The sequence below is a fragment of the Heterodontus francisci genome, chromosome 19 (genome assembly GCF_036365525.1).
Source record: "Heterodontus francisci isolate sHetFra1 chromosome 19, sHetFra1.hap1, whole genome shotgun sequence".
In the NCBI taxonomy this organism is placed as follows: domain Eukaryota; kingdom Metazoa; phylum Chordata; class Chondrichthyes; order Heterodontiformes; family Heterodontidae; genus Heterodontus; species Heterodontus francisci.
The window spans coordinates 58,406,265-58,432,534 of NC_090389.1; the positions used below are offsets into that span (position 1 = coordinate 58,406,265).

Consider the following 26,270-nt stretch of genomic DNA (forward strand, 5'->3'; position numbering starts at 1 on the left):
CAAAGCCTTCATATGTGTTGCATTTTTTAAAATTTCTTTTAGATTTTTAAAATGTTTACAGGAATGGTTTCTAAACCAGAGTAAATGAATCTGTGAAGTATGTTCATGAAGCACATAGTTAGCTATTATCATGAGCCAGAGATGTCATTATGTTTGATGAACGTACTCTCACTTGCAAACTGTGTTATTGTGTTTAAATAAATTACATGTAGACTGTTTGTTACACATACGTGTTTAAAGAAAAGGTCTGAATGAAAACCTTCCAACAGAAACACGTACCAACCAAATACTTTTAAAAGCATAACTTTAACTTGAACATCTTTAGAACACAACAGCTTTAAGTATACACATGTATATGAATACGTACACAGAATCATAGAAATTTACGGCAAGAAGGGGGACATTCAGTCCACAATGTCTGCGCTGCCGTATAAAAACTATCCAGCTTAATCCCACTTTCCAGTTCCTGGTCTATAGCCTTATAGGTTACAACACTTCAAGTACATATCCAAGTACCTTTTAAATGCGATGCGTGTTTCCACCTCTTCCGCCCTTTTAGCCAATGAGTTTCAGACCCCGATGACCAGCTGGGTGAAAGAAATTTATCTTCAACTCCCCTCTAATCCTTCTACCAATTACTTTAAATCTATGCCCCCTGTTTATTGACCTCTCTGCTAAGGGAAACAGATCCTTCCTATCCACTTAATCTTAGGCCCACTTAATTCATTCGTCTCCTCTGTTCCAAAGAAAATAATCCAACCTATTCGATCTTTCCTCATAGTTAAAATTCTCATAGTCCTGGCAACATCCTTGTAAATCTCTTCTGTATCCTCTCTAGTATGATCACAATCAATTTTTCATAATCAGATGACATCATAAGCACACAACCTGTTTTTGCAGGACTATTATGTTATTTTGCCAATCTACTTGTTCAGTATACAGAATGAAGAGGCCTGGATGCCCTATGTATATGTGGTGACTATAACTTGGCTACACACCCATTACATCTACTTACCTACATAAATCATCAGTCTCATACCAATTAAGTAGATGCCAAGTGGTTTAAATGCAAATAATGCATACCAAATTCTGGAACACATTAGCAGCGCCTGCAGCCGAAGAAGGCCTGGGACAGTGCTACTATGGACAACCTCAGTGGGTGGGTCTCAGTGGAGCAGGTGCAGCCAAACTGGAGATTCAACTGCTCTTTACTGTAATTTTTGTGGTACCTTTACATTGCTATCTGCAACTGACACAGGACAACTAAGGATTTCATTACACTGAAGATTCCAAATAAATTTAACATCCTTTTGCTCCTTTATGTGGGCTCTTGTTTCAAATATTTTTGTTGCATAATCAGTGCTCAATTTCATGCTACTAAACATTGAGAAGCATACAGCAGTACCAATGTAACCAGTGTCCATAACCAACTGGCTTGGAGGAGTTACTGACACTATTCTGTGTGATTGAACTATAATTTTTGTGACAATGTGACAGGGTTTCAGATGCTCATCGATGCAAATAATTCAGGGAATAAGCCAGCAATCTGTCTCTCAATGTAAGACCATCACAAGAGGCACTTTATAAAACTGCTTTTGAATGATTTTAGTCTTAAGACAAAGTAGAATTCACTGCCTGTGTTCTTCCAACATTAAAAATGAATTGGCCAGAAAATGGAACTCTATGTATGTTTGCATATATATGAAGAGTTCCATTGTCACTGAACTCATTGTAAAGCACTGTGTTAAAATGCTACTGATGCAGTACTTATGAAGTACTCAGCTGCTGCATAATTTTTTGTTTATATGTATGATGCTGATGATGATGATGGAGGAACTGATGACAGTGGTGGCCATAGGGCAAAATACTTCCAAAATGTTGACTTATTCAAATTTAATTTAGATTGTCCAAAAAAAAATTAGATTTTCCTAACCTCATTTTTACACATTCATTCAGAGTTCCTCAAGTGACGTCGTAAACGGGGAATGTTATCCAATTTTGTTCACAAACCGATATTCCAGTAAATGACACTGAGTTCTAGATGCTGACATTATGGCAGGGAACTAATAACAGGTGAACAAAAAATCTTATTAATATTCCTTGCCATTCAAAAAATTCAAAGCACTCACATTGAGTGAAATATAATAGTCGTGAACTGTAACATGATGCTTCACTGTAAGTAAGTGAAAGGGTTTGAACTTTAAATATGACTGGCCAACAGAGTGTGTTGCATTTAGAACAAACTATTGAACAAACTGTTAAGATATTCTTTGAACAGCAGTATTTACATAAATAAATAGACTTAGATAGCACTCATTAAAACCTACTTTCAGGTTAAAGATGCCAATAGAGCTAATTTAAAACAAAGAGTTTAAATATAAAGTGCATTGTTTAGAACAGGACATACTAAGCTTTTAATTACCTGACAGTAATTTTTCAATGATCATTTTTCAAATATACTAACTAATTTTGCTAAAAGTGAACAAGTGACTAAGTTGACATCTTGTGCCAGTTTTGCTCAGTTGGCAGCATTCTTGCTTCTGAATTATATCGTAGTACATTCAAGCCCTAGTCCTAAATGTAAGGATCGATTTTAACCCTGCCCGTCGAGTCCCTACCCATCCAGTTGAAACTGGGTGGTTAAGCAGTCAATATTGACCAGGTGACACCTGCCAATGTACTGCATGCATCCCGCAGCATCTGTGAAAAGAGAAGCAGAGTTAACGTTTCGGGTCAGTGACCCTTCTTCGGAACTGCCAGTTCCGAAGAAGGGTCACTGACCCGAAACGTTAACTCTGCTTCTCTTTCCACAGATGCTGCCAGACCTGCTGAGTGATTCCAGCATTTCTTGTTTTTGTTTCAGATTTCCAGCATCCGCAGTATTTTGCTTTTATATTACTGCATGCATCCCGCTGTCTTCAATTTTAACCTGTTGTTCTGAACCGATGGCAAAGGCACCTGCCTAAGCTGGTGTGGTTTCTCTTCAAGTACGTAGATTGGGGTCCAATGGCATCATCAGACCCTGATTGCATTTGTAACTCCAACCTCTGCTGGGAGGCCAGTGCAGCCTTCCCGCCAGTTAAGTCAAGTGAAGAGGATGGGAACCAGAAGAGGCCATTCAAGGTAAGTGGTTTACTTTTCTTTGTGGGGCTAGAAGCACCACTCTTGCTCCTTTGGGTTTCAAAGGAAAATCTTAAAACTCCCTTGCCCCAGACTCTCCCCACTTCCATATCACCCCACGTTCCCCTCAGAACCCTATACTTAACTGAGTGGTGGCAAACAGCCCTCGGCCACTCGAATTCACAGGGTGTCAGCCAGATCCTGCCCACTTTCTGTTCTGCATGATAAGCCAGCCAGTGGCATGTTAATGAGCCCTGGGGTTCAAATTACTGTGGTATAATTCCACTGCGGGTGTGCGGAAATCCAACTGAAACCAGTTAAAATGCCTGCCATAATCTGGGCTGATATTTCAGTGAAGTTCTGGGGGGAATGTTGAAGATGGCGTGCTGCAGATAAAATGGTAAAATAAAGCCCTTGCTCCCTGTTCCACTGGATGATAAAAATCTCAATACTAGTTGAGGAACACATTTGATTGATTTTGTGGCTAATATTCCCCTAGCAATCAACAAAAATGATTAACTGGCCATTTCTTTCCTTGCTGTTTGTGGGATGTGCTATCTATGACAAAATGGCTTCCACCTTTGCCAACACAAGTCACTGTAATCCTAAATAGTTAATTGTATGTGCTGAGAAATCTTTCATAAATATGATGTGATTTTTTCTCTTCAATTAATATTTTCTATTCTTGGAATTGATATATAGTTACTAAAATACTATGGCAACTAGGAGAAGTTGCTTCTGTTTATTAAAAGGAACTCAACAGAAGACTTTATAAAGATATATATTAACAATAATTAGGTCCTCATATTTATAAAGCAAGCCATTTCATAGACAGTCTATGGAATCACAGTACTATTTCAATTATTTTATTAGTTCTGCAGTTACTCTTTAATGGGCTGGATTTTACCAAGACCATGATGTCGGGCTCTGTGACAGGGGGTAGGGCTGAAAAATTGTTCTGGCAGAGGCCCACTTTGGAGACCGACGCTGGGAGGGCCCGACCCAATCCTCTTGGCGGTGACGAGGCTCCTTGGCGGCCCCCTGGCCGCTGTGCAACGGGACCTCAATTTCCATATTTAAATCATTAGAAAGAATTCATTTAAATATACTTACTGGCAATCTTCTGGTCCAGCACTCCCACGCCTTCAAATTGCCCAGTTTGGGGAAAGCAGGTGTGACACTGGTGGGGAGGGGGTGAAGTTAAGATTTTCAGTGCAGTGGGGTGATGGGGTCAAATAAGCATCATCAGTGTAGGGGATGGCGGGAAGAGGTGAACCTTCAACTTTGTGCAGTCTTAGGGGAGGAAGATCAGAATTCAAAGGTGAGTGTTTTGTGGGGGGGGGGGGGGGTGGTGGCGGGGAGGGGTTGCAGGGGAAATACTTACTGTAATTTTTATTGGGGAGTTGGAAAGGGGCGTTCCAATTTTAATTTGCAAATTTTGGGGGGGTGTTCGCTTTAAAAATTCAGGCTTGCCAGCAGAGCTGGCTGCCCTTTAAAAATGGCGCCACACCTGTGCACAGGCAGCTGAAGCCATTGCCAGGGACGGACAGTCCCCACCCCCCCATCCACGTGATTGGGGTGGAGAGCAGGCTTCCCCAGCTATTTAAATGAGCCGTGTGATTGGCGTGCAGCCTGTATGTGCGGGCCGCCATATTGAGAGCTCACCGCCAGGAGCAAAGGCGGGCTCTTAAAATCCAGCCCAATGTGTACATAATAACAAGGTAGGAAACATCATCAAGCTTTCTTTCGCCAAAAAAGTGGATGTTCTTTCCTGGATCGTTTTCCTAATCCAGGAACATATCCAAGTCACTAAGAAGCCTGGTTCAATATGCCCACAGTACTCAGCTTCCATCACATGCTTAGATATGACACCAGCACAACATTGCCAGCAGTCGTGGTCAGGCTTGATTTATTAAAAGTACTCCCTCATTTTATCAAGTAAAATAATAGACTTAGGAGAATTTTGATGGAAATTTTGCAAAAACATAAATTTTCTTATTTGGTACCCTGACCTGGTATCATGCTATTTCCACTCTGGTGATATCATCAATGGGAAACATCCCATGTGACATGGGACTCTTCCATAGGAAACAGCAAGGCTGAGATTTCATGCCAGCCTGAACTGCTACAGAGCTGCCTGACTCTATGAAACAGCCAGGAAAATATGCATCTCCAGCCTGTGGTTCAATTGCTTCATTGCTAGTGTCAGTTCATTGCAACCTCATTGCAACCTCAAGGATGTATAGGGCACCCCAGGCTATTCTTAAGCACGTATTTGCCAAACATTTGCCCAGCCTTTTTACAAAGGAATTAATTTGCATAGGAATTGACTTTCCAAAATGTGTTTATTCCATCCAATTGCAATAGCTCATGCTGGGGTACAACCAATGTGGAATCACTTGCAGCGTGCCTACCACTATCTCACCTGAAATAAAAACTGAGTTCTTACTGGTTTCCATGGCACAGTCACTTACTGATTTAACTAGTTGAGCCCTCAAAGCTGTTCTTAAATCTTGATTTCAAACTGAATCGTTCAAAGTTTGGAAATTGAATCTAATTCAAGCAAATCCCAATACATATTCAGATAGGAACATGAGTAGGTCATTCAGAGCCTGCTCTGCCATTCGATGAGATCATGGTTGATTTGTATTTTGACTCCATCCACCTACCTTGGCTCCATATCCTTTTATACCCTTGCCCAGCAAAAATCTATCAACTTCAGATTTTGCATTATTAGTGGAGCTAACATCAACTGCTTTTTGTGGGAGAGAGTTCCATACTTTTACCACCCTTTTTGTAAAGAAATGTTTCCTAACTTCTCTCTTGAATGGTCAGCTCTGATTTTAAGGATATGTCCCCTCGTCCTAGACTCGCTCAACTATGGAAAAGATTTCCCTACATCCAACCTATCAATTCCAATCAAAATCTTAAAAGCCTCATCTTCTATATTTCAGGGAATATAATGATCATGAGCAGCTAATTTAGGTTGACAGATGGGACATGTTTGCACTAATTAGCAGCTTTGCTATGTTCTATCAGAGAACTGCTTTAGAATTCTTGAGTAAGTCCAACAGCAAGTTAAATTTCAATACCATTCCACATTTACAGAAAGACATTCAGAATTTTTTATGGGGTTGGGGGGAAAAGGTGAACAGTGATCAAAAGGGAAACAGAAAGGTTAAAGGACCAAGATGAAAGTAGCAAAGAGGAAGGTTTTTAGGAAACCTTTGAAAGGAAGGAGGTAAATGGCAAAGTGGAGGGATTTAGGAAGGAAGTTCCAGAGGGCAGGGACATAGTGCTTGAACAAATGGCAACTACTGGTGAAGTTCAGGATATAGCAACAAGGAGTACATTAGTATCATAGGAGTGATGGGTATATCTGTGGATGTACAGTTGCAGGAAGTGCCTGCAGAGTCTCATCGACAGGTTTGCGGCTGCCTGCAATGAATTTGGCCTAACCATCAGCCTCAAGAAAACGAACATCATGGGGCAGGACGTCAGAAATGCTCCATCCATCAATATTGGTGACCACGCTCTGGAAGTGGTTCAAGATTTCACCTACCTAGGCTCAACTATCACCAGTAACCTGTCTCTAGATGCAGAAATCAACAAGCGCATGGGAAAGGCTTCCACTGCTATGTCCAGACTGGCCAAGGGAGTGTGGGAAAATGGCGCACTGACACGGAACACAAAAGTCCAAGTGTATCAGGCCTGTGTCCTCAGTACCTTGCTCTATGGCAGCGAGGCCTGGACAACGTATGTCAGCCAAGAGTGACGTCTCAATTCATTCCATCTTCGCTGCCTCCGGAGAATACTTGGCATCAGGTGGCAGGACCGTATCTCCAATACAGAAGTCCTCGAGGCGGCCAACATCCCCAGCATATACACCCTACTGAGCCAGCAGCGCTTGAGATGGCTTGGCCATGTGAGCCGCATGGAAGATGGCAGGATCCCCAAAGACGCGACATGAAATCCTGTGACATTGATCACAAGTCGTGGGAGTCAGTTGCCAGCGTTCGCCAGAGCTGGCGGGCAGCCATAAAGACAGGGCTAAAGTGTGGCGAGTCGAAGAGACTTAGTAGTTGGCAGGAAAAAAGACAGAGGCGCAAGGGGAGAGCCAACTGTGTAACAGCCCCGACAAACAAATTTCTCTGCAGCACCTGTGGAAGAGCCTGTCACTCTAGAATTGGCCTTTATAGCCACTCCAGGCGCTGCTTCACAAACCACTGACCACCTCCAGGCGCTTATCTATTGTCTTTCGAGATAAGGAGGCCAAAGAAGAACAGTTGCAGGAGATTGCTAGGAAGAGTGAGACAAAGCCATGGAGCGATTTGAAGTCAAGAAATCCTGAAATAAATTGAATGGGCCATGGAGATACAATGAAGCTAAGCAAAGTCGAGATATTGGAAGTATGGGACATTTTGTGGGTGAGAGCATGGCTCACGGTATTCTAAATGTTCTGTAGTTTGGTGAGAATGGTGGCTGGCCAGGATAGCCATTAATGAGTTTTGGAGCGGTGGGGGAGGGGAGGGGGGTAAGATGGAGAGGAAGAGTAATACCCTGTAGTTGAAAATAAGTGGCTTGGTGGATGATTGAATCTTGTAAAGTAAGTTGAGTTCAGTACAAAGTATGCTATGGTTCTGCACCTCAGACTTAGCCTGAGGCAACAGCTGGGAACGTTGATGTAGCCAACCCTAAAGTTAGTGTGAATTGAAAAAGATGGTTTTAGTTTTTCCAGCAATGAACTAGAGGAAAGTTTTCCTCATCCAGGACTTAACACTTCAAAAGTAATTCATTACATGTGAAGCACTTTGGGATATCTTGAGAAATGTAATAAAATGCAAGTTTTCTTAATTAACATTGGACAAGCTAAAAGGACAGTGATGTAGGATGCAGACACATTTGAATTTATATAGTGCTTTCAGCAAAGAAAACATCCAACAGTGATTCTAAAGGATTAAAATGAATATCAAGCATTAATATGGAAATTAGGAAATGTGACCAGTGGTATGGTTGAACATATAGGTTTTGGGAAGGTGGTTGCCAGGGAGGGCTGAGGGGTAAATTGAGAGAAAGTAAGGAGTTTAGAGAAGGAATTCCAATTAGTAGGGGCTGACAGCTCAAAGTTCTGATAGTGATGAATGGGGAATACACAAGAGCTGAGAGTTAGAGCACCAAAAGGCTCAATGTGGGAATATGAGTGGAGGGTGTCATGGAGATGGGTGTAAGAAGTCATGAAGGGATTTGTAGATATGGACAAGGCTTCTGAAATCAATGTAATGGTGGAAAAGGGCATAGGTCAGATAGGAAGAATAACAATAACTTGCACTAATATAGCGCCTGTAATGTAGAAAAATGTCCCAAAGGTCTTCACAGAGGCTTAATCAGCCAAAATTAAATGAGCTAAGTAAGTTACATTAGGAGGGTGACTAAAAGATTGATCAAAGAGATAGGTATTAGGATATATTGGAAGGGTTAAGATAGGTGGCGGAAAAGTAGAGCTGGATGTCATTAGGGTACATGTGTTACATAGTGTAGTAAAGATTTTCTGAGCCACACTCCAGTTAAGTGCAGCTCCTTGATGCGAGGACAGGGTTGGTGAATCTACCCTTACATGCTGAGAATCGTAATTATTTTAGATCATAACTAAACAAACAAGTATTACAATATACTAGTTAATAAGAATTTTAAAAATGCTTACCTGCAACCACTGGCGATTTTCTGTTGTCCAAAAGCTGCACAGTTGTGCTCGCTGTCACAACATTACTTTTATTTTCATTGTCTATCAAAATGAATTACACTTTATTAATATCAAAGTAAAATAAACGTATCATGATACACATCGATTTTTGTGGAAGTTACCCTATTGTTCATGCTTCTACAACAGTGTATAAAAATCAAGAGCATTAAAAGGCTATTCAGTTCAAATGAGTTCTGATGAAAGGTCACAGACCTGAAACATTAACTCTGTTTTTCTCTCCACTGATGTTGCCTGACCAGCTGAAAAATTCCAGAATTTTATGGGTTTTGTTCAGATTTCCAGCATCCACAGTATTTTGCTTCTGCAAACCTCAATCATGTTTTCTGACAGATATCAATCTAACGAGGCTTTCTTCCTGGGCTTTACAATAGCAGTAATAGTAAATTAATTTTCAATTGGCTTCAGCCTGTGTTCTCAGTAATTATATCTGTAGCAAGAGTATCATAATCAGGTTGCCTGAATGGAAGTCCTAATATCTTTGAACTCAAGCTAATAAAATCATTGATCATTGGAGAATAATGGATACTGTACAAGTTAATTCCAGTTCACAGTGAGACAACCAGTTGTGGTTTCTATTGTTTCAGATATCAAAAGCAAATGGAATACAAAATGGCCTGGGGACTCCAGTTCATACTTTATTTACGAAGCGTTAAAAATTGTTAACATTTTAACTGCTTGACCATTGAGAAGCAATATATCATTGATCAACAAATGGGCCCACTTTAACATCAAAGTAATGACAGGCATAAAGTTGAGGCATAGCCTTGTAGTCTTAAGTCACATCAGCCTGGTGAGAGAGCTAACAGAAGCTCTATTAAGGTAATTTGCCATGTTACATCCATCAGAGAATCAGTCATAAGCTATTGAAAAGATACACAATGTCTTGTTTTGGGACAGTTTATATATTGTGTAAGTCTAATATTGTGGTTTTAGTAGCTCAATATTTCTTACTGCTTCTGCATTTTATTTTATTCGTTCAAGGGATGTGAGTGTCTCTAGCAAGGATAGCATTTGTTGTCCATCCCTAATTGCCCTTGAGAAGGTGCTGGTGAGCTGCCTTATTGAACTGCTGAATGTCCTTGTGGTGTAGGTACACCCACAATCCTGTTAGGAAGGGAGTTCTAGGATTTTGACCCAGCGACCATGAAAGAATGGCCATATAGTTCCAAGTCAGGAAGGTGAGTGGCTTGGAGGGGAATTTGCAGGTGGTGGTGTTTGCATGCGTCTGATGCCCTTGTCCTTCTAGATGGTAGAGGCCATGGGTTTGGAAAATGCTGTCTAAGGAGGTTTGGTGAGTTGCTGCAGTGCATCTTGTATATGGTACACATTGCTGCCACAGTGTGCTGGTGGTACAGGGAATAAATGTTTAAGATGGTGGATGGGGTGCTGATCCAATGGGTTGCTTTGTCCTGGATGGTGTCAAGATTCTTGAGTGTTGTTGGAGCTGCACTCATCCAGGCAAATATTATTTTATAAATAAATGGTCGCATTTAAATAAATGAGTGGTTGCAGAAAAAGTGCATCGAAACAGAGTGTAAAAGTGGGAACTTTGTGCAAGTGGGATTTTGGTGCAGAGGGGGAAGGAGGTGCTGCTTTTTGCCTTCAATACTTCAATACAAGACCACCTACGGCAAAAGTGCGAAGAGAAATACAGACTGGTTTCAATCTCATAATGAAGAGCTGGAACCTGTCATAGCCGCTAAGCGCATTGCACTGTTGAACTACAAGAAAGCCCCCAGCGATTTAACATCCGCAGCACTTAAAGCAGCCAGAAGTACTGCACAAAGAACAGCTAGGTGTTGCGCAAATGACTACTGGCAACACCTATGCAGTCATATTCAGCTGGCCTCAGACACCGGAAACATCAGAGGAATGTATGATGGCATGAAGAGAGCTCTTGGGCCAACCATCAAGAAGATTGCCCCCCTCAAATCTAAATCGGGGGACATAATCACTGACCAACGCAAACAAATGGACCGCTGGGTTGAGCACGACCTAGAACTGTACTCCAGGGAGAATGCTGTCACTGAGACTGCCCTCAATGCAACCCAGCCTCTACCAGTCATTGATGAGCTGGACATACAGCCAACCAAATCGGAACTCAGTGATGCCATTGATTCTCTAGCCAGCGGAAAAGCCCCTGGGAAGGACAGCATTACCCCTGAAATAATCAAGAGTGCCAAGCCTGCTATACTCTCAGCACTACATGAACTGCTATGCCTGTGCTGGGACGAGGGAGCAGTACCCCAGGACATGCGCGATGCCAATATCATCACCCTCTATAAAAACAAAGGTGACCGCGGTGACTGCAACAACTACCATGGAATCTCCCTGCTCAGCATAGTGGGGAAAGTCTTTGCTCGAATCGCTCTGAACAGGCTCCAGAAGCTGGCCGAGCGTGTCTACCCTGAGGCACAGTGTGGCTTTCGTGCAGAGAGATCGACCATTGACATGCTGTTCTCCCTTCGTCAGATACAGGAGAAATGCCGTGAACAACAGATGCCCCTCTACATTGCTTTCATTGATCTCACCAAAGCCTTTGACCTCGTCAGCAGACGTGGTCTCTTCAGACTACTAGAAAAGATTGGATGTCCACCAAAGCTACTAAGTTTCATCACCTCATTCCATGACAATATGAAAGGCACAATTCAACATGGTGGCTCCTCATCAGAGCCCTTTCCTATCCTGAGTGGTGTGAAACAGGGCTGTGTTCTCGCACCCACACTTTTTGGGATTTTCTTCTCCCTGCTGCTTTCACATGCGTTCAAATCCTCTGAAGAAGGAATTTTCCTCCACACAAGATCAGGGGGCAGGTTGTTCAACCTTGCCCGTCTAAGAGCGAAGTCCAAAGTACGGAAAGTCCTCATCAGAGAACTCCTCTTTGCTGACGATGCTGCTTTAACATCTCACACTGAAGAGTGCCTGCAGAGTCTCATCGACAGGTTTGCGGCTGCCTGCAATGAATTTGGCCTAACCATCAGCCTCAAGAAAACGAACATCATGGGGCAGGACGTCAGAAATGCTCCATCCATCAATATTGGCGACCACGCTCTGGAAGTGGTTCAAGAGTTCACCTACCTAGGCTCAACTATCACCAGTAACCTGTCTCTAGATGCAGAAATCAACAAGCGCATGGGTAAGGCTTCCACTACTATGTCCAGACTGGCCAAGAGAGTGTGGGAAAATGGCGCACTGACACGGAACACAAAAGCCCGAGTGTATCAGGCCTGTGTCCTCAGTACCTTGCTCTATGGCAGCGAGGCCTGGACAACGTATGCCAGCCAAGAGCAACGTCTCAATTCATTCCATCTTCGCTGCCTCCGGAGAATACTTGGCATCAGGTGGCAGGACCATATCTCCAACACAGAAGTCCTTGAAGCGGCTAACATCCCCAGCTTGTACACACTACTGAGTCAGCGGCGCTTGAGATGGCTTGGCCATGTGAGCCGCATGGAAGATGGCAGGATCCCCAAAGATACATTGTACAGCGAGCTCGCCACTGGTATCAGACCCACCGGCCGTCCATGTCTCCGCTATAAAGACGTCTGCAAACGCGACATGAAATCGTGTGACATTGATCACAAGTCGTGGGAGTCAGTTGCCAGCATTCGCCAGAGCTGGCGGGCAGCCATAAAGACAGGGCTAAATTGTGGCGAGTCGAAGAGACTTAGTAGTTGGCAGGAAAAAAGACAGAGGCGCAAGGGGAGAGCCAACTGTGCAACAGCCCCGACAAACAAATTTCTCTGCAGCACCTGTGGAAGAGCCTGTCACTGCAGAATTGGCCTTTATAGCCACTCCAGGTGCTGCTTCACAAACCACTGACCACCTCCAGGCGCGTATCCATTGTCTCTCGAGATAAGGAGGCCCAAAAGAAACTTGTAGATCGTGTTTCGGGTAAGTATTTAATTTAATCTACCTATAATTTAAACTAGATCAAGTAGGTAGTTAAGACTATAAACTATAAACTAAGCTGATTAAATACATAGACCAACAAATGAAATAAACATACAGAATTATATAGGGATGGTAGTGGAGGTTTCATGCCATAACTGCAACATGTGGGAGTTTGTGGACAGCACTGCGATCCCGGACAACCACAACTGCAGTAAGTGTCTGCATCTCAAAGAATTTCCGCTCAGAGTTTGCGGAGCCAGGGTCCAAATTTAAATGCAATAACTCAAAGGTAATAATCTCTGAATTGCTACCTGAGCAAATGGCATAGGGTAAAACAGATCAGAGAGCTGAATACCTGGCTTAAAGAATGGTGTTGGAGACTTATTGGGTACTGACACCGTACTTGGGAAAGTGGGCGTTGTTCCATTTGGATGGCATCCACTTAAACAGGGCTGGGACCAGTTTCTTGGTAAATCAAGTGCTGTAAACTAAAAAGGAATGTTGATGGTGGGCGGGGGAGGTTCAAATGAGGGGAAATCTAAAAAAAACGTCGAGGTCACTGAATAGTGTCACATTTTGCATAAAGATAAGCAGAGTGTGACAGGAAGGGAGAACAATCGATATTAATGACTTAAATGAAGGGACTGAGTGTAATGTATCCAAGTTTGCTGATGATACAAATCTAGGTGGGAAAGTAAGCTGTGAGGAAGACACAAAGGATTTTCGTGTCGGGGGGCAGAAAACGGAAGCCAGGGCTGTTTCTGCATCCCAAAGCTGCCCCCGGAAAGGGGGGCGGAGTGGGGGGGGTGTGTGGGAGGGTTGCAGAATTGAGCCACGATTTTCACAGGGGCGACCCATTAATTGAACGGAGATGTGTTCGGCAAACAATTAGCAGATCTGGGGGGAACAGAGGTAGGTCAATCAAAATGTGGGCCCAACTAAACTCACCATGACAGCCATTTCTGCAGTTGCCATTGCCCTGCTGCAGGAGGAGTGTGAATATTGGCACTGAGCTTTGGACTGCATCTCGGTATTTCGTAATGTCTCAGGAGAGCCACAGGCCTGGAACCCGGGGCAAGGCAACCCCTCGATTTTCTGACAATGATCTTGACATGATGCTGGAGGCTATGAGGGAGAGGAGAGAAGCCCTCTTCCTGGAGGGTGGCAGGAGGAGGCCACCCATACAAACAAAGCAGACCTGGATTGAAATAGCAGCCACTGTGAGGGGCAGAAATGTCATTGGATGATCCAGGGTCCAGTGTAGGAAGAGATTCAATGACCTCATACACTCTGACAAGGTGAGTGCAACCCCCAACCCTCAGGACAGGTCTCTGGGTATTCATCCTCCAGCAGACACACCAGCTGAGGAGTCTCAGGACGCGTGGTGCTCCTGAACGTGTGTGCCCAGGGCACTTTATGACGACTCAGAATGGCTCAGAACCATAGTGCTGCTGAGGACCTGTAACCACTGAAACATGCAGCTTCTATTGAATAAGGGCAGATGCCACTGTCTGTAGAGAACAGCAGTGCCTTATCTCGCTCTGTTTTGTCCTTGCAGGGGAAACGGGCACATACTGCCCAGGAGAAGGCCCAAACAAGCAAGGTACTTCCAAATAATCACACCAGTGGAGGATTGAGCCAAGGATATAGCCAGGATCATGGATGAAATGGCAGAAAAGGCACTCATGGTGGAGATGGCCTCCCCTTCTCCTGCCCTGGTGAAAATGTCAGTGCTGGAACGACGCAGGAAACTGGTTGCCAGCTGATGTCAGTAGTTTGGGCTCCATCTGCCTCTGTTCTCGCCCTGGGTGGGATCTGAAAATCAAGCCCAAAGAGTCTGCAAAGGAATTTAGATAGGCTACTTGAGTGGGCAAGAAAGTGGGAGATGGAGCATAATGTGGGAAAAGTGATGTTCTTCACTTGGGCAGGAAGAATGGAAAAACTGAATTTTTTAAATGGAGAGAAACTATTAAATGTTGGTATTCAGAGGGATTTGGCTATCCTTGTACAAGAAACACAAAGTTAACATGTAAGTACAAATAGGAACTCAAATGGTATGTTGGCTTTTATTGCAAGGGTGTTGGACTACAAGAGAAAGAAACTCATGCTGCAATTGTACAGGGCTTTGGTGAGACAGAACCTGGAGTATTGTGTACAGTACCTATTGAAAGATATACTTGTCTTAAAGGGGGTGCAATGAAGGTTCACCAGATTGACTCGTGGGATGAGAGGAGTGTCCTTTGAGGAGAGATTGAGCTGAATAGGCCTATTGTGGAATTTAGAAGAATGAGAGGTGATCTCATTGAAACATACAAGACTGTGAAAGGGCTTGACAGGGTAGATGCTGAGAAGCTATTTCCTCTGGTTGGTGAGTCTAAAACTAAGGAGTATAGTCTCAGGATAAAGGGATGGCCATTTTCGATTGAGATGAGGAGGAATTTCATCACTCAGAATCGTTGTGAATCTTTGGAATTCTCTACCACAGAAGGCTGTGGATGCTCAGTTGTTGAGAATATGCAAGGCTGAGATTGATAGATTTTTGGGCTCTAAGGGAATCACGGGATATGGGGACTGGACAGGAAAGTGGAGTTGAAGTCCAGGATCAGCCATGATCTTATAAAACAGCAAAGCAGGCTTGATGGGCCGTATGGTCTACTCTTGTTCCTATTTCTTATATTCTTAAATCTATCATTTTTGACCAGCACATAATGGTCAGGGCAGGTAGTTTTACAGCCTGTTGAAGTAATAGGAAAATGTGGGCACATTTTGCATGGTCTCTGGTGTAACATATCATGGTTAACAGACCAGTATTAATGTCATGCCATTCATGGCACCACATAAGGTTGCAGGGTGCAGGTTTCAGCTCATTGGAACACCAGATTGTGGAAACTGCCTTTCTGCTAGGATCAAAAATTTAAATTGTTGGGGGAAAAGTCTGGAACATCTATCATTGGGAAGATTAGAACATAGAGAATAATAGATTTAAATCTCATACTTAATCATTTCTGTTACTGTCTGTTTCATGCCCTGTAATCTTTTGGGTGTATACATATGAAAACTCAAATGACTTCTAAAGAATACCGATTATGTTTTATATTTTATTGCTGAACACCTAGCCTCTGTCTGGTTCAAACCAACTTCAAGTATCCAAAGTGTGCCTTTCCTTTTTCTTCCAATTTTGGTTTGTTAAAACATGAGACATATATATCTATACATTTTCACTTCCAAATTTTTGTACATGAGAATTTGATTTCCCTTGTCAGTTCCCTGTCTATAATTCTTCTGGTGTTTGCCTCCAATGCTGCAGTGAAATACTCAGCCAAGCAGTTCAGAGGATCGAAGTTCCAGATTTTTATGACTGGGTTACCTCACAAGATGTCTCAGGAATAGGCTTCATTATTGGTTGGAATTTGTAGCATTTAAAATGAACATTGGCCTGGGTGAAAATCATGAAGGTAGACAAAAGAGTTCAAAAGGCTTTGAAGAGAACTAACAGATTCAAAACTATGGAAGGTAACAGAATCTCAAACCCGTTGAAAATGTAGTGGACTATCAACGATACAAATAATTGCAAATCTTGGAATAGTGACAGATAAGAGGAAGAATTTCAGAGACACAGGAATTAGCAGGTGCCACAGAAATCAATCATGAGAGGAAGGCAGATTATCTGAAGCATGCTAACTGAAAAACAGAGCAAACCTTGGACACAAGGGAAAGGAAAAGAGATTGGGTTGCTCTGTTAACTCTGTGAAGAGTGGGTGGCACCTCCTCTTGTCAGATTTTTCTCTATTTATCACACTCAAGTGACCCAATATACCCTGGCACAAGGACAGTTAACCTGTACCTTGTTTCAGTCTACAGAACTCATTCATCAACTGGGGGTCATTTTGACGTGGTTGTATGTATTTCACTGGTGTGTGAAATGGAATGGGACAGTAATGGGCATTTTGTATAGGTTTAGCTATTTACATAATGGACTTGTAACTTTTTTTATTTTGAAGTAATTTTAGAACTTAGGTAATAGAAAATAAATAAGGTTTGTTACTTTGATTTTAGTCATCAGTTTCAGTTCATCAGCACTTATCTCAAATGCATATGTGCTGCTTTGAATCAGCATTGTCACGCTCACAGAGGGAACAGTGAAATATGAACTGAACTGGAGGAATTATGAAATAAAAGTAAACTGTTGAACTAATCTACAAGAAAATGGACACGTTGCTACCCACCAGCATGGAGGGAGAGGTCAGGTGATCACTTTCTGTAATGCCAATCAACATGTTTGTCTGTTGAAGACGGGGCTATTTTTAACATCTGGAATTGCCTTGAGGAGGCACATTGATACGTAAAACAGCCCATTCTATGCTAATGACTCCTATCATCAAAAATTAAACTGGAAAAGGCTTTTGTAGACAGACTGACTCCGAAGCCAAGGCCAAAATAATAGGTGTGAAATAACACCTATTTATCAAAATGAAACACATTCAGATGGAATTATGTAACAATGGTCCCTACATCCTGGGACATTGTATGAACACCCCAGGGGACAGCATCTTGAGTCACCTGACTAAAATTAAAACCTGCTAAGCTTTTACCTTAAAAGAAGTAACTGCTCCAGGAGAGAGAGCTAGAAAGCCATTCTAGTCAGAGAAGCTGTGAGATCGATCCAGCTAAGCAATAAGCCCTGCCTGCAACATCTTTAAACTACTGAGGCAGAGAGATTGCAAAGGTGACCCTGAAAACACCCCATCTGAGAAATTGAACCAGGACTTCCACCACCAACTTTGGACTGAGTTTTAACCAAAGGAGTCTGCAAGACTTCATCAATTCCAAGACAAGGAACATTCAGGCCTGCAACACTGTTAAAAATTCCTCCTGGAAAACCCAGCAGGTTTCAAAGTGAACAACACAGTTTGCAACAATTGAACTCTAAGTGCATGCAACCCTCTACTCGTTATCTTTTCTAATGTGTGTGAACATGTGTGAATACGTGAGGGGGTAAGTTTGTGAACATTTTCAGGTATTGTTTTAATAAATAGTTATGTTTCGTCTTAAACCTATGAGAAAACTTGTCACTTGTCTGTTTATTTGACCCTTAAACACTCAGGGACTAATATACTATTTTTAAAACATTCTCTGCAGTCAGTTGAGTGGTGAAAAGTGGAAGCCACCCACACTGCTTCCCGCCTGTCTGTAACAGTATGAAGAAAACTTAAGAATAAGCTTTATAGATAAATGCTTCAACCGTTTACTGGTACAAAATGTCATCCCTTCAGCCTTGACTTTATATTGATGTACCATCAGCAGATCCACCAGGGTCAATCTAGCCCTGGAGTGAGGCCAGCCTCAGCCATTGATATATGCTTCCTCTCTCCATGAAACACTGAATGCCAGTGTGATGACTTGATGTAATCACACTGTTGTCATTGTTCAGCTCACAGGCCTCTAGATTTACATGGTTATGAAACATATTTATAGCTAATCATTAGATTCTTATTTATAGATATAACCTTCTGTTATTTTAGTCTGTTTACATTGAGTGTCAGATGTAGGCATGCATCAGAATCTTACATAGAAGAAATACTTTCATCTTTGTGATAAATGTCAGATTGTAATGACGATATGAATTTGCACCTGACTGTATAAATATAAACTATAAAAAGAAAATTATTTATGATTCTTGAAGACATCAGCGTCATTTTGTCCCATGCCCAAAATAATACACGATCTAGAATATTCTATATAGTTGGCATATTATTTGATGATACAATTGCTTAATTTCCTTACGTAAAGGAAAAATGGACTGATTTTATTTTATAATACAACTTCCTGATGTGAGTTACTACTTTATACTCTGGAATTCATTTAAAGATTACTGTGAACGTGAAGGAATGTGTGTGATTTGGGGTGGGGAAGGGTGAAAGTAGGGTCTAGTTTCAAACAGAGTAGTTCTCTTATCTAGATAATATTGGAGAAGAACTTGCCTGTAAAGTATTCATATTCCACCTCCAAAAAGCCTCACATAAGATGGCATTACTATGCAACTGCATGTGTGTAAAGATTGGGTGATAAATTGTGGAGGAACCAACAAGCCATTTGGCTAGATCTACTTTCTCTGCAGTCTACACATCTACCAGCAGTGATAGCTTTACATCAATTGCTTACCATCTTTATTTGGAAGCCAAACTGCAGAGGAAATTTAGAGCAGTCTGGTTTCACTTGCTCATATAACAAGGGTATCACTCCTCTGCCAGCATACTCTATGTTCGCTTTCTCTGAAAATCTGTGTTGCCATGACGTATGCCCAAACAATAGGACAACAATTTACTCACTCAAAATAAAATTATGTCAGAAGTTCAGGCACTGAATTACAGTTTTCATGGAAAAGGAAACAGGATCACAGAATGCATTCTGCAAAACACCAATAAAATTCCATGTAACAAATGCTCAGGGACTAAAATACAATTTTTAAAACACTCTCTGCGGTCAGTTGAGAGGTGAAAAGTGGAAGCCACCCACACTGTTTCCACTTGTCTGTAACAGTATGAACAAAATTTAAGAATAAGCTTTATAGATCAATCTTTTACTGGTACAAAATTTCATCCCTTCAGCCTTGACTTTATACTGATGTCCCACCAGCAGATCCACCAGGGTAAATCCAGCCCTTCAATCACCACATATTAGAAAAAGACTGAATCTAGGAATGAGATCTCCAAAAGGAGTCAACTGCATCCTTAAATGTGTTTTCTTTGTATAATTATATTTGCTTTATGCACATTCATACAGTCATTGAAAGCTGACAGGTAAGTATCTGAAATATGATCTGATTAAAATATAATTTAACTTATATAGTCACTGTAACACAGGAGCCCATGCACAGGAACTACATGCCTGTGATGGTGGCATTATTTGGTGGCAAAATAAAATGTCATGACAACACATGCAGCAGAATTTCACATGAATAAATAGGAAATACCTGATAATGGTCCTAGCAATTAAGTAGAGAAAGAATGAGTTGCATAATAAAAGAAATAACTTAATTACCAGAAGTTTACATCAACTTAAAGAAACCATTTTTAATAAAATATATCACTTGTGACCTGCATAAAAGTGATTGCAAAATGTGCAATGAATCCCACCCTTAGGTATTTCTGTAAAAAACAATTACTAACCTGTACTAAATGGAATGGAATAGACAAAAGTGCCTGGCAGTTGTTCCGCTGATTTTCTGTACCACAGAGGGAAATGATCTGCTGTAAAAATACTTTCCCTGTCCTTTGCAGTCAAGAAATCTCTTGAAACAGAGGGAAAAAATGATTATTTTGTTTTGTTTTATTCTATTTACCATTTCCAAAAAAGGTCAGATGCAATATTTTTACTGTTCACAAGTCATAGTTACAACAGATTGTTTCCTCTCCCAATGCTTCTTAACTTGCTACACAACTGACTGGTAACTTGGTCTGAGGTATTTACTCAGAAACAAAGTAAGCATTGCTGTTAACCAATTAAGATCACAAGTATTATCTTTCTGAAACATGATTTATCATTTAAATTGAGCCAATATAATAACTGGTGATACACAGTTCAGCCCATAGTTAAAAGTTAATATTTATAATGGCCTGGATTTTGCAATCAGCAGTGAAGGAATGGCATAGCTGCCCACAAAATTTTCGTGGGTTTTTGAGCAGCAACTTATGATCACTAGGTATGCTCTACAGGAGACCTGAGGCTTGTGTGAAGAGGTCAAGCAACAGCTTGTACATTCAACCAATCAGAGTGAAGAATCCTCACTAAGACATGCAGAGGCTAAAATCAGGAAATGTAAGTTTGAATAAAAAGGACAGAAAGTTAAAAAAAAAAGTTTGTTTTTTTAAACATCTCCAACAATAATTAAAATCTGATGGCATGAGACTCTACACTTGTAAAAGTTAATGTTCAGTGCCAGAGAGGTTATTTGACTGTAATTAAGACTTGCCACACATTAAAAATTCACTTACGCTTGAATGGACAACATCTAACTTCTTCTGGCATGATTACTGGATGTCTAGTGGGTAATTACCTCACATTCACAGCCTTACATGTATTTCAATGCTGAATCTCTCAGCGAGATACTGTTAGAGCAAAGCTTGTGGGGAAGCAGGGCAAATTGAACAGCAACTTCCTAATTTCAACATTTAACTGCTGTCCGACTTACCCCATAATAATGGTGAGCACTGATACCCTCACCTTTACTGTTAACGCAAAATATGGGCCATTCAGATGGTCAGGAGCTAGATTCTGAAAGCTATAATTTCAGTCTTTGAAGTGTATCATTTGACTGAAAATTTATGTTGAAAACTCTTCAAACTTTTGTGATCCATTAACAAATTCTCTCTGTATTTAGATAGCTTGACCATTCTCAGCTGTGCGGCATTGAAAACTACCCTTAATTACTATCTTCTGATACATTTGCATGCCTATATTAAGCAGGTTAAAGATGAAAGTAATCGTTTTCACAGCTCATTGAATCACTAGTGCACAGCATGTAGTGTCTTGTCCCACAGATTTAATATGCACTCAGCTGGGTTTTCTGTTCTACCTGTACAGAAAATGGCACTTCCTTTAGGAAATAAGGGAATAAGAGAAAAATTGGAGGACATTTACCCCTGGGGGATGAATTTTCTCAGCATGGTGCGGGTCATGGTGACGGCAACGGAAGTGGGTGTCATTTCCATTTGTGCATTAGGCAGCTGGCTGCACATGATCTTACTGCAGCACCCAATTAGGGAACGCAAAACACAAGGCCGTCCTATCCTGGGCCCAAGGTGACAACATAGGCAGCGAGGTCAGTCTCAGCTGACACCATACTTAGAGGGCTGCCAGCCATGCATCTTGTGCCTAAGCCAAGGACTTCTTCCTGTTTCTGTTGCCTTGAGGCATTCTGTTACAGCAGCATCCCTCACTGAAGACTCAAACCAACCAAGGAGCTCACCAGAAGGCAATACCAACAATGGCAGGAGGAAGATCCTGTGTGCTCCCACGGTTCAGCAATGCTTCCTTGCAGGTTCTCTTCCAGGCTGCAAGTGCAAGAGGGGAGATCCCCTTACCCAAGGATAGGAGGAGACCAAGCAAGCCTGGAAGGAGATCGCAGAGGCGGTCAGCAGCTGTGGGGTCCAGTGAATCCAATGTTGAAAGCAAGTCAATGACCTCATTTGATTTGCTATGGTGAGTACTCCATATCTCTTTTCCCTTTGGGGCTGGTATGTGGTAACGTGAGAGGGTTCGCTTGGTGTCGAGGGAGTGACCACCCAGTCGGTGGCAAGGACTTGAGTCAGCAGCATATCCTGTCAGAAGCATGGCTGCCTTTTGCTGAGAGGTGTCCATCTGTCATTGCTGACCCCCACAAGGTCCCTCAAGAGTGCTCTATGCAGGTGGTATTTGTGTGTCCCCATCATGGACTGCTGGGCCCTCACTAGCAGAGGCATTCTGCTTGTCTCCATGGGGAAACTAACAGTCTTCCTTTTGTGCTTGCAGGAAACGGTGGTGCACAACACTAAAGACAGGGCCAAGACCAAGACCAGATGAGGGGTGCATACCTCCACATCCTCAGACGAGGAGCAGGCCTTGGAGTTGGGAGGCCACCAGGGCGGCTGTGCAATTCCTGATGGTGAGACAGGTCTGCCAAGCCAAGAGGGTGAGTTAATGAGTGGGGGGTGCACAAGGGTGCATCTGGCACACACAAGGCATAGCCGCTTATGTGACCACTGCTGGACACATGGAGCTCCACAGCAAGCATAGTTGGGATGAGGAAATGGGAAGCCCTTAACCCGTCAATGTTTATGTTCTCTCCTGCAGGTCAGGGGCAAGCCAAGGAAAGAGATCGAGAGACTTGGGGCCAGTCAAGCACCTCTGAGGAGGAGGAGGGATCTTCAGAGAGTGCAGCATCACACCATTCCCCTGCACCCTCCATCAGCGCAGATAATTTCATGTTGGTGGATATTTGTTCGCAATTAAATTCTGGGGTCACAAGATGGTGAGCACATTACAGGCGTGCCCAAGCAGCGGATGGAGGCTGTAACAGCCAAGGCAACAGACAGTCAGAGACTTGGCCCAGGCTGAGCCCCAGGCTGATGATGTGCCTCAGCAGTCAGCCTCTATATGGCAACTGCTGCAGCTGCAGTAAGAGGTGATGGAACATCTGGCAGAGCTTCCAGAGGTGATGTTCACCCATGTGTGGATGATGGAGGAATCCATCAAGGCCATGAGTGTTACCATGTCTAATGGGTGAGCACTTGGCTTTCTCCATCGAGAGATTGGCAACCTTCATGGAGGGCCAGCTCCAGCAGACCAGTCAGTGGATGTGGAGATGCGTGCAGACCTGCATGCCATTGCCTTGTCAATGAGCCCAGTGCAGCAATGGCAAGGTGAGAGGGGGATGAGGCACGTGTAATCTCCACCAGCTCCTTGTCTTTCTCAGGTGAGCAGGGAAGTACAAGTGCACCTTGCAAGTGAGGAGGAGCAGCTGCCTTCCACTTCTGGAGGCTCCTCTCCGGGCGCTCCTGGTAAGGACAATGGCTTCACAGCCCCTCTGCCAGTGGCACCATTGCCTTAAAAAGCTGTAATGTCAGAGGAGGGTCCTGTAGCTGTGCATGCTCGGGCTCTCCAGGACTCAGGCAGCAAGAGGACAGCTGCCAAGTTTATCCCAGGCTAAAGGCCAGCATGAACAGCTGCCTGCCTCCACCTCAGCCACAGGTGGAGAGGTTGCACTGCGTAGCAGCACTCGTAAGAGAGTTAAGAAGATTTTTTTTTTTTTTAAATTTCCAAAATATACTTTATTCATAAAAATCTGTAAAAATTACATTGCCAAACAGTTTCCAAACAGCACCAAAAAATACAAACATTGCAAAGGAGATCAGTTTCTTTCAATAATGTCATGAGTTTCTTCCCAACCCTTCCGTTTCACAATTGTCATGTCAATTACAGTTTTACATTTACAGCAATTGAGAATATTAACGATACAGTTCGAGGGGCTTCCCATGGTTCCAGCCCCTCAGTCCAGCTTGGTGGGGGAACCTTACACTGTGGTCTTTCCCCATTGAGCCTTTGCTGCGGCTGCCCCAAGCTTTAGTGCGTCCCTCAGCACGTAGTCCTGGACCTTGGAATGTGCCAGTCTGCAACATTCGGTGGTGGACAACTCTTTGCGCTGGAAGACCAGCAAGTTTCGGGCAGACCAAAGGGCGTCTTTCACCGAATTGATAGTCCTCCAGCAGCAGTTGATGTTTGTCTCGGTGTGCGTCCCTGGGAACAGCCCGTAGAGCACAGACTCCTGTGTTACAGAGCTGCTTGGGATGAACCTTGACAAAAACCACTGCATCTCTTTCCACACCTGCTTTGCAAAGGCACATTCCAGGAGGAGGTGGGCAACCGTCTCTTCCCCACCACAGCCAACGCGGGGGCACTGTGCGGAGGGGGCGAGACTTCGGGTGTGCATGAAGGATCTGACGGGGAGGGCCCTTCTCACCACCAGCCAAGCTACGTCTTGGTGCTTGTTTGAAAGTTCTGGTGATGAGGCATTCCGCCAAATGACTTTGACGGTCTGCTCGGGGAACCATCCGACAGGATCCACCGTTTCCTTTTCCCGTAGGGCCTTGAGGACATTCCGTGCAGACCACTGCCTGATGGACCGGTGGTCAAAGGTGTTTTTCCGCAGAAACTGCTCCACGAAGGATAGGTGGTACGGCGCCGCCCAACTGCATGGTGCGTTCCGCGGCAATGTGACTAGGCCCATCCTTCGCAACACCGGGGACAGATAGAACCTCAGCACGTAGTGACACTTGGAGTTTGCGTACTGGGGATCTACACATAGCTTGATGCAGCCGCACACGAAGGTGGTCATCAGGATGAGGGCCACGTTGGGTACATTTTTCCCGCCCATGTCCAGAGATTTGAACATCGTGTCCCTCCGGACCCGGTCCATTTTAGATCCCCAGACGAAGCGGAAAATGGCTCGGGTGACTGCCACGGCGCAGGAGTGGGGTATGGGCCAGACCTGCGCCACGTAGAGCAACAACGTGAGCGCCTCGCACCTGATGACCAGGTTCTTACCCACAATGGAGAGAGATCGCTGCCCCCACATGCCCAACTTTTGTCGTACCTTGGCTACTCGCTCCTCCCATGTTTTGGTGCACGCCCCGGCACTTCCGAACCATATCCCCAGCACCTTCAGGTAATCTGACCTGACGGTGAAGGGGACAAAGGATCGGTCAGCCCAGTTCCCAAAGAACATGGCCTCGCTCTTGCCGTGGTTAACTTTGGCTCCCGAGGCCAGTTCGAACTGGTCGCAGATGCTCATCAGTCTGCGCACGGACAGCGGATCCGAGCAGAAGACGGCGACGTCATCCATGTACAGGGAGGTTTTGACCTGAGTGCCTCCGCTGCCTGGGATTGTCACCCCTCTTATGCTCGCATCCTTCCTAATAGACTCAGCAAAGGGTTCAATACAGCAAACAAACAAGACCGGGGACAGAGGACAGCCCTGTCTGACTCCAGATTTGATCGAGAGTTAAGAAGATTACCGAGCTGCACTTGGGGTTCACTGGTGATTACAATATCTAGAGTTTAGTTTCCTTTCTGTTGTGTGTTGCAGTACATCTTTCACTCAATCTGCTTCTCATTCTAGTTCTTGCTGTCCTGTGAGATCCCACCTACACCCTTGTTCCCTGGATGGGCTTGAAGTTGGAGAGTAAGGCGCGTCTGTTCAGCTCCTCAACCTTGCCTCTGTGCGCTATGCACCTGGGTGCTGGGTAATGGAGTGCCAAATGAAGGGGTTGACAGCAGGGCTAATTAAAGGTAAGGTCTTATTGGAATCTTACTGAAGGGGCAGAGAGTCACTGGAAACAGTTCTGTTTTAGGGCGTCCCAAACCTCCCTTGTGTGTATCTCATTGTACCTTGCCTGTGGTCCAAGCGTTCATCTTGCATCGCCCAGTCAGCTGGATGCTCGACATCCTCATTGTCGGAGGAGGCATTGTGATCAGCAATGTCCTTATTGTTCAACGCTCCCTCTTCTGCTGCACTATGTTGTGTACTGCACAGCAAATCATCACAGTATGTAAGACCCACGCTGGGGTCTAGGTTCCTGAATCACATCTTCAGAAGGGCAATGGCCTGCTCAATGGTTTCTCAGGTTGTCCCATGGCAGACGTTGTACCTCTCCTCTGCATCTATGTGTGGGTTCCTCACAGGCATGAGTAACCATGTCTTTAAAGGGTAGCCCTTTCTCTCAGTATCCATCCCTGAAGAGTCACAAGGGCCAGAAAAGCTGTGGCACCTGCGACTGCTGAAGCATGTAGGTGTCTTGGCTGCTTCCTGGGAACTCTGCATGCACCTGAAGCATCCGCTTTTGGTGGTTGCAGACCAGTTGAATATTGATGGAATGGAAGCCCTTCCTGTTGATAAAGGCTGCTGGCGGACCTGTGGGAGCCTTGATGGCCACATGCGAGCAGTCGATGACACCTCGCA

The 26,270-nt window shown here is 43.6% G+C and overlaps 1 protein-coding gene across 1 annotated transcript in view; it reads right to left on the bottom strand.

The window, feature by feature from the left end:
* cacna2d3a (calcium channel, voltage-dependent, alpha 2/delta subunit 3a) overlaps positions 1–26,270 on the bottom strand; it is a 705,663-nt gene that overhangs the window by 159,898 nt on the left and 519,495 nt on the right. The window contains exons 23-24 of the mRNA XM_068052271.1: positions 19,945–20,066; positions 8,822–8,902 (exon numbers count right to left, since the gene is read on the bottom strand). Of these exons, the coding sequence (XP_067908372.1) occupies positions 8,822–8,902; positions 19,945–20,066 (203 nt within the window). The remainder of the gene's footprint in view (positions 1–8,821; positions 8,903–19,944; positions 20,067–26,270) is intronic.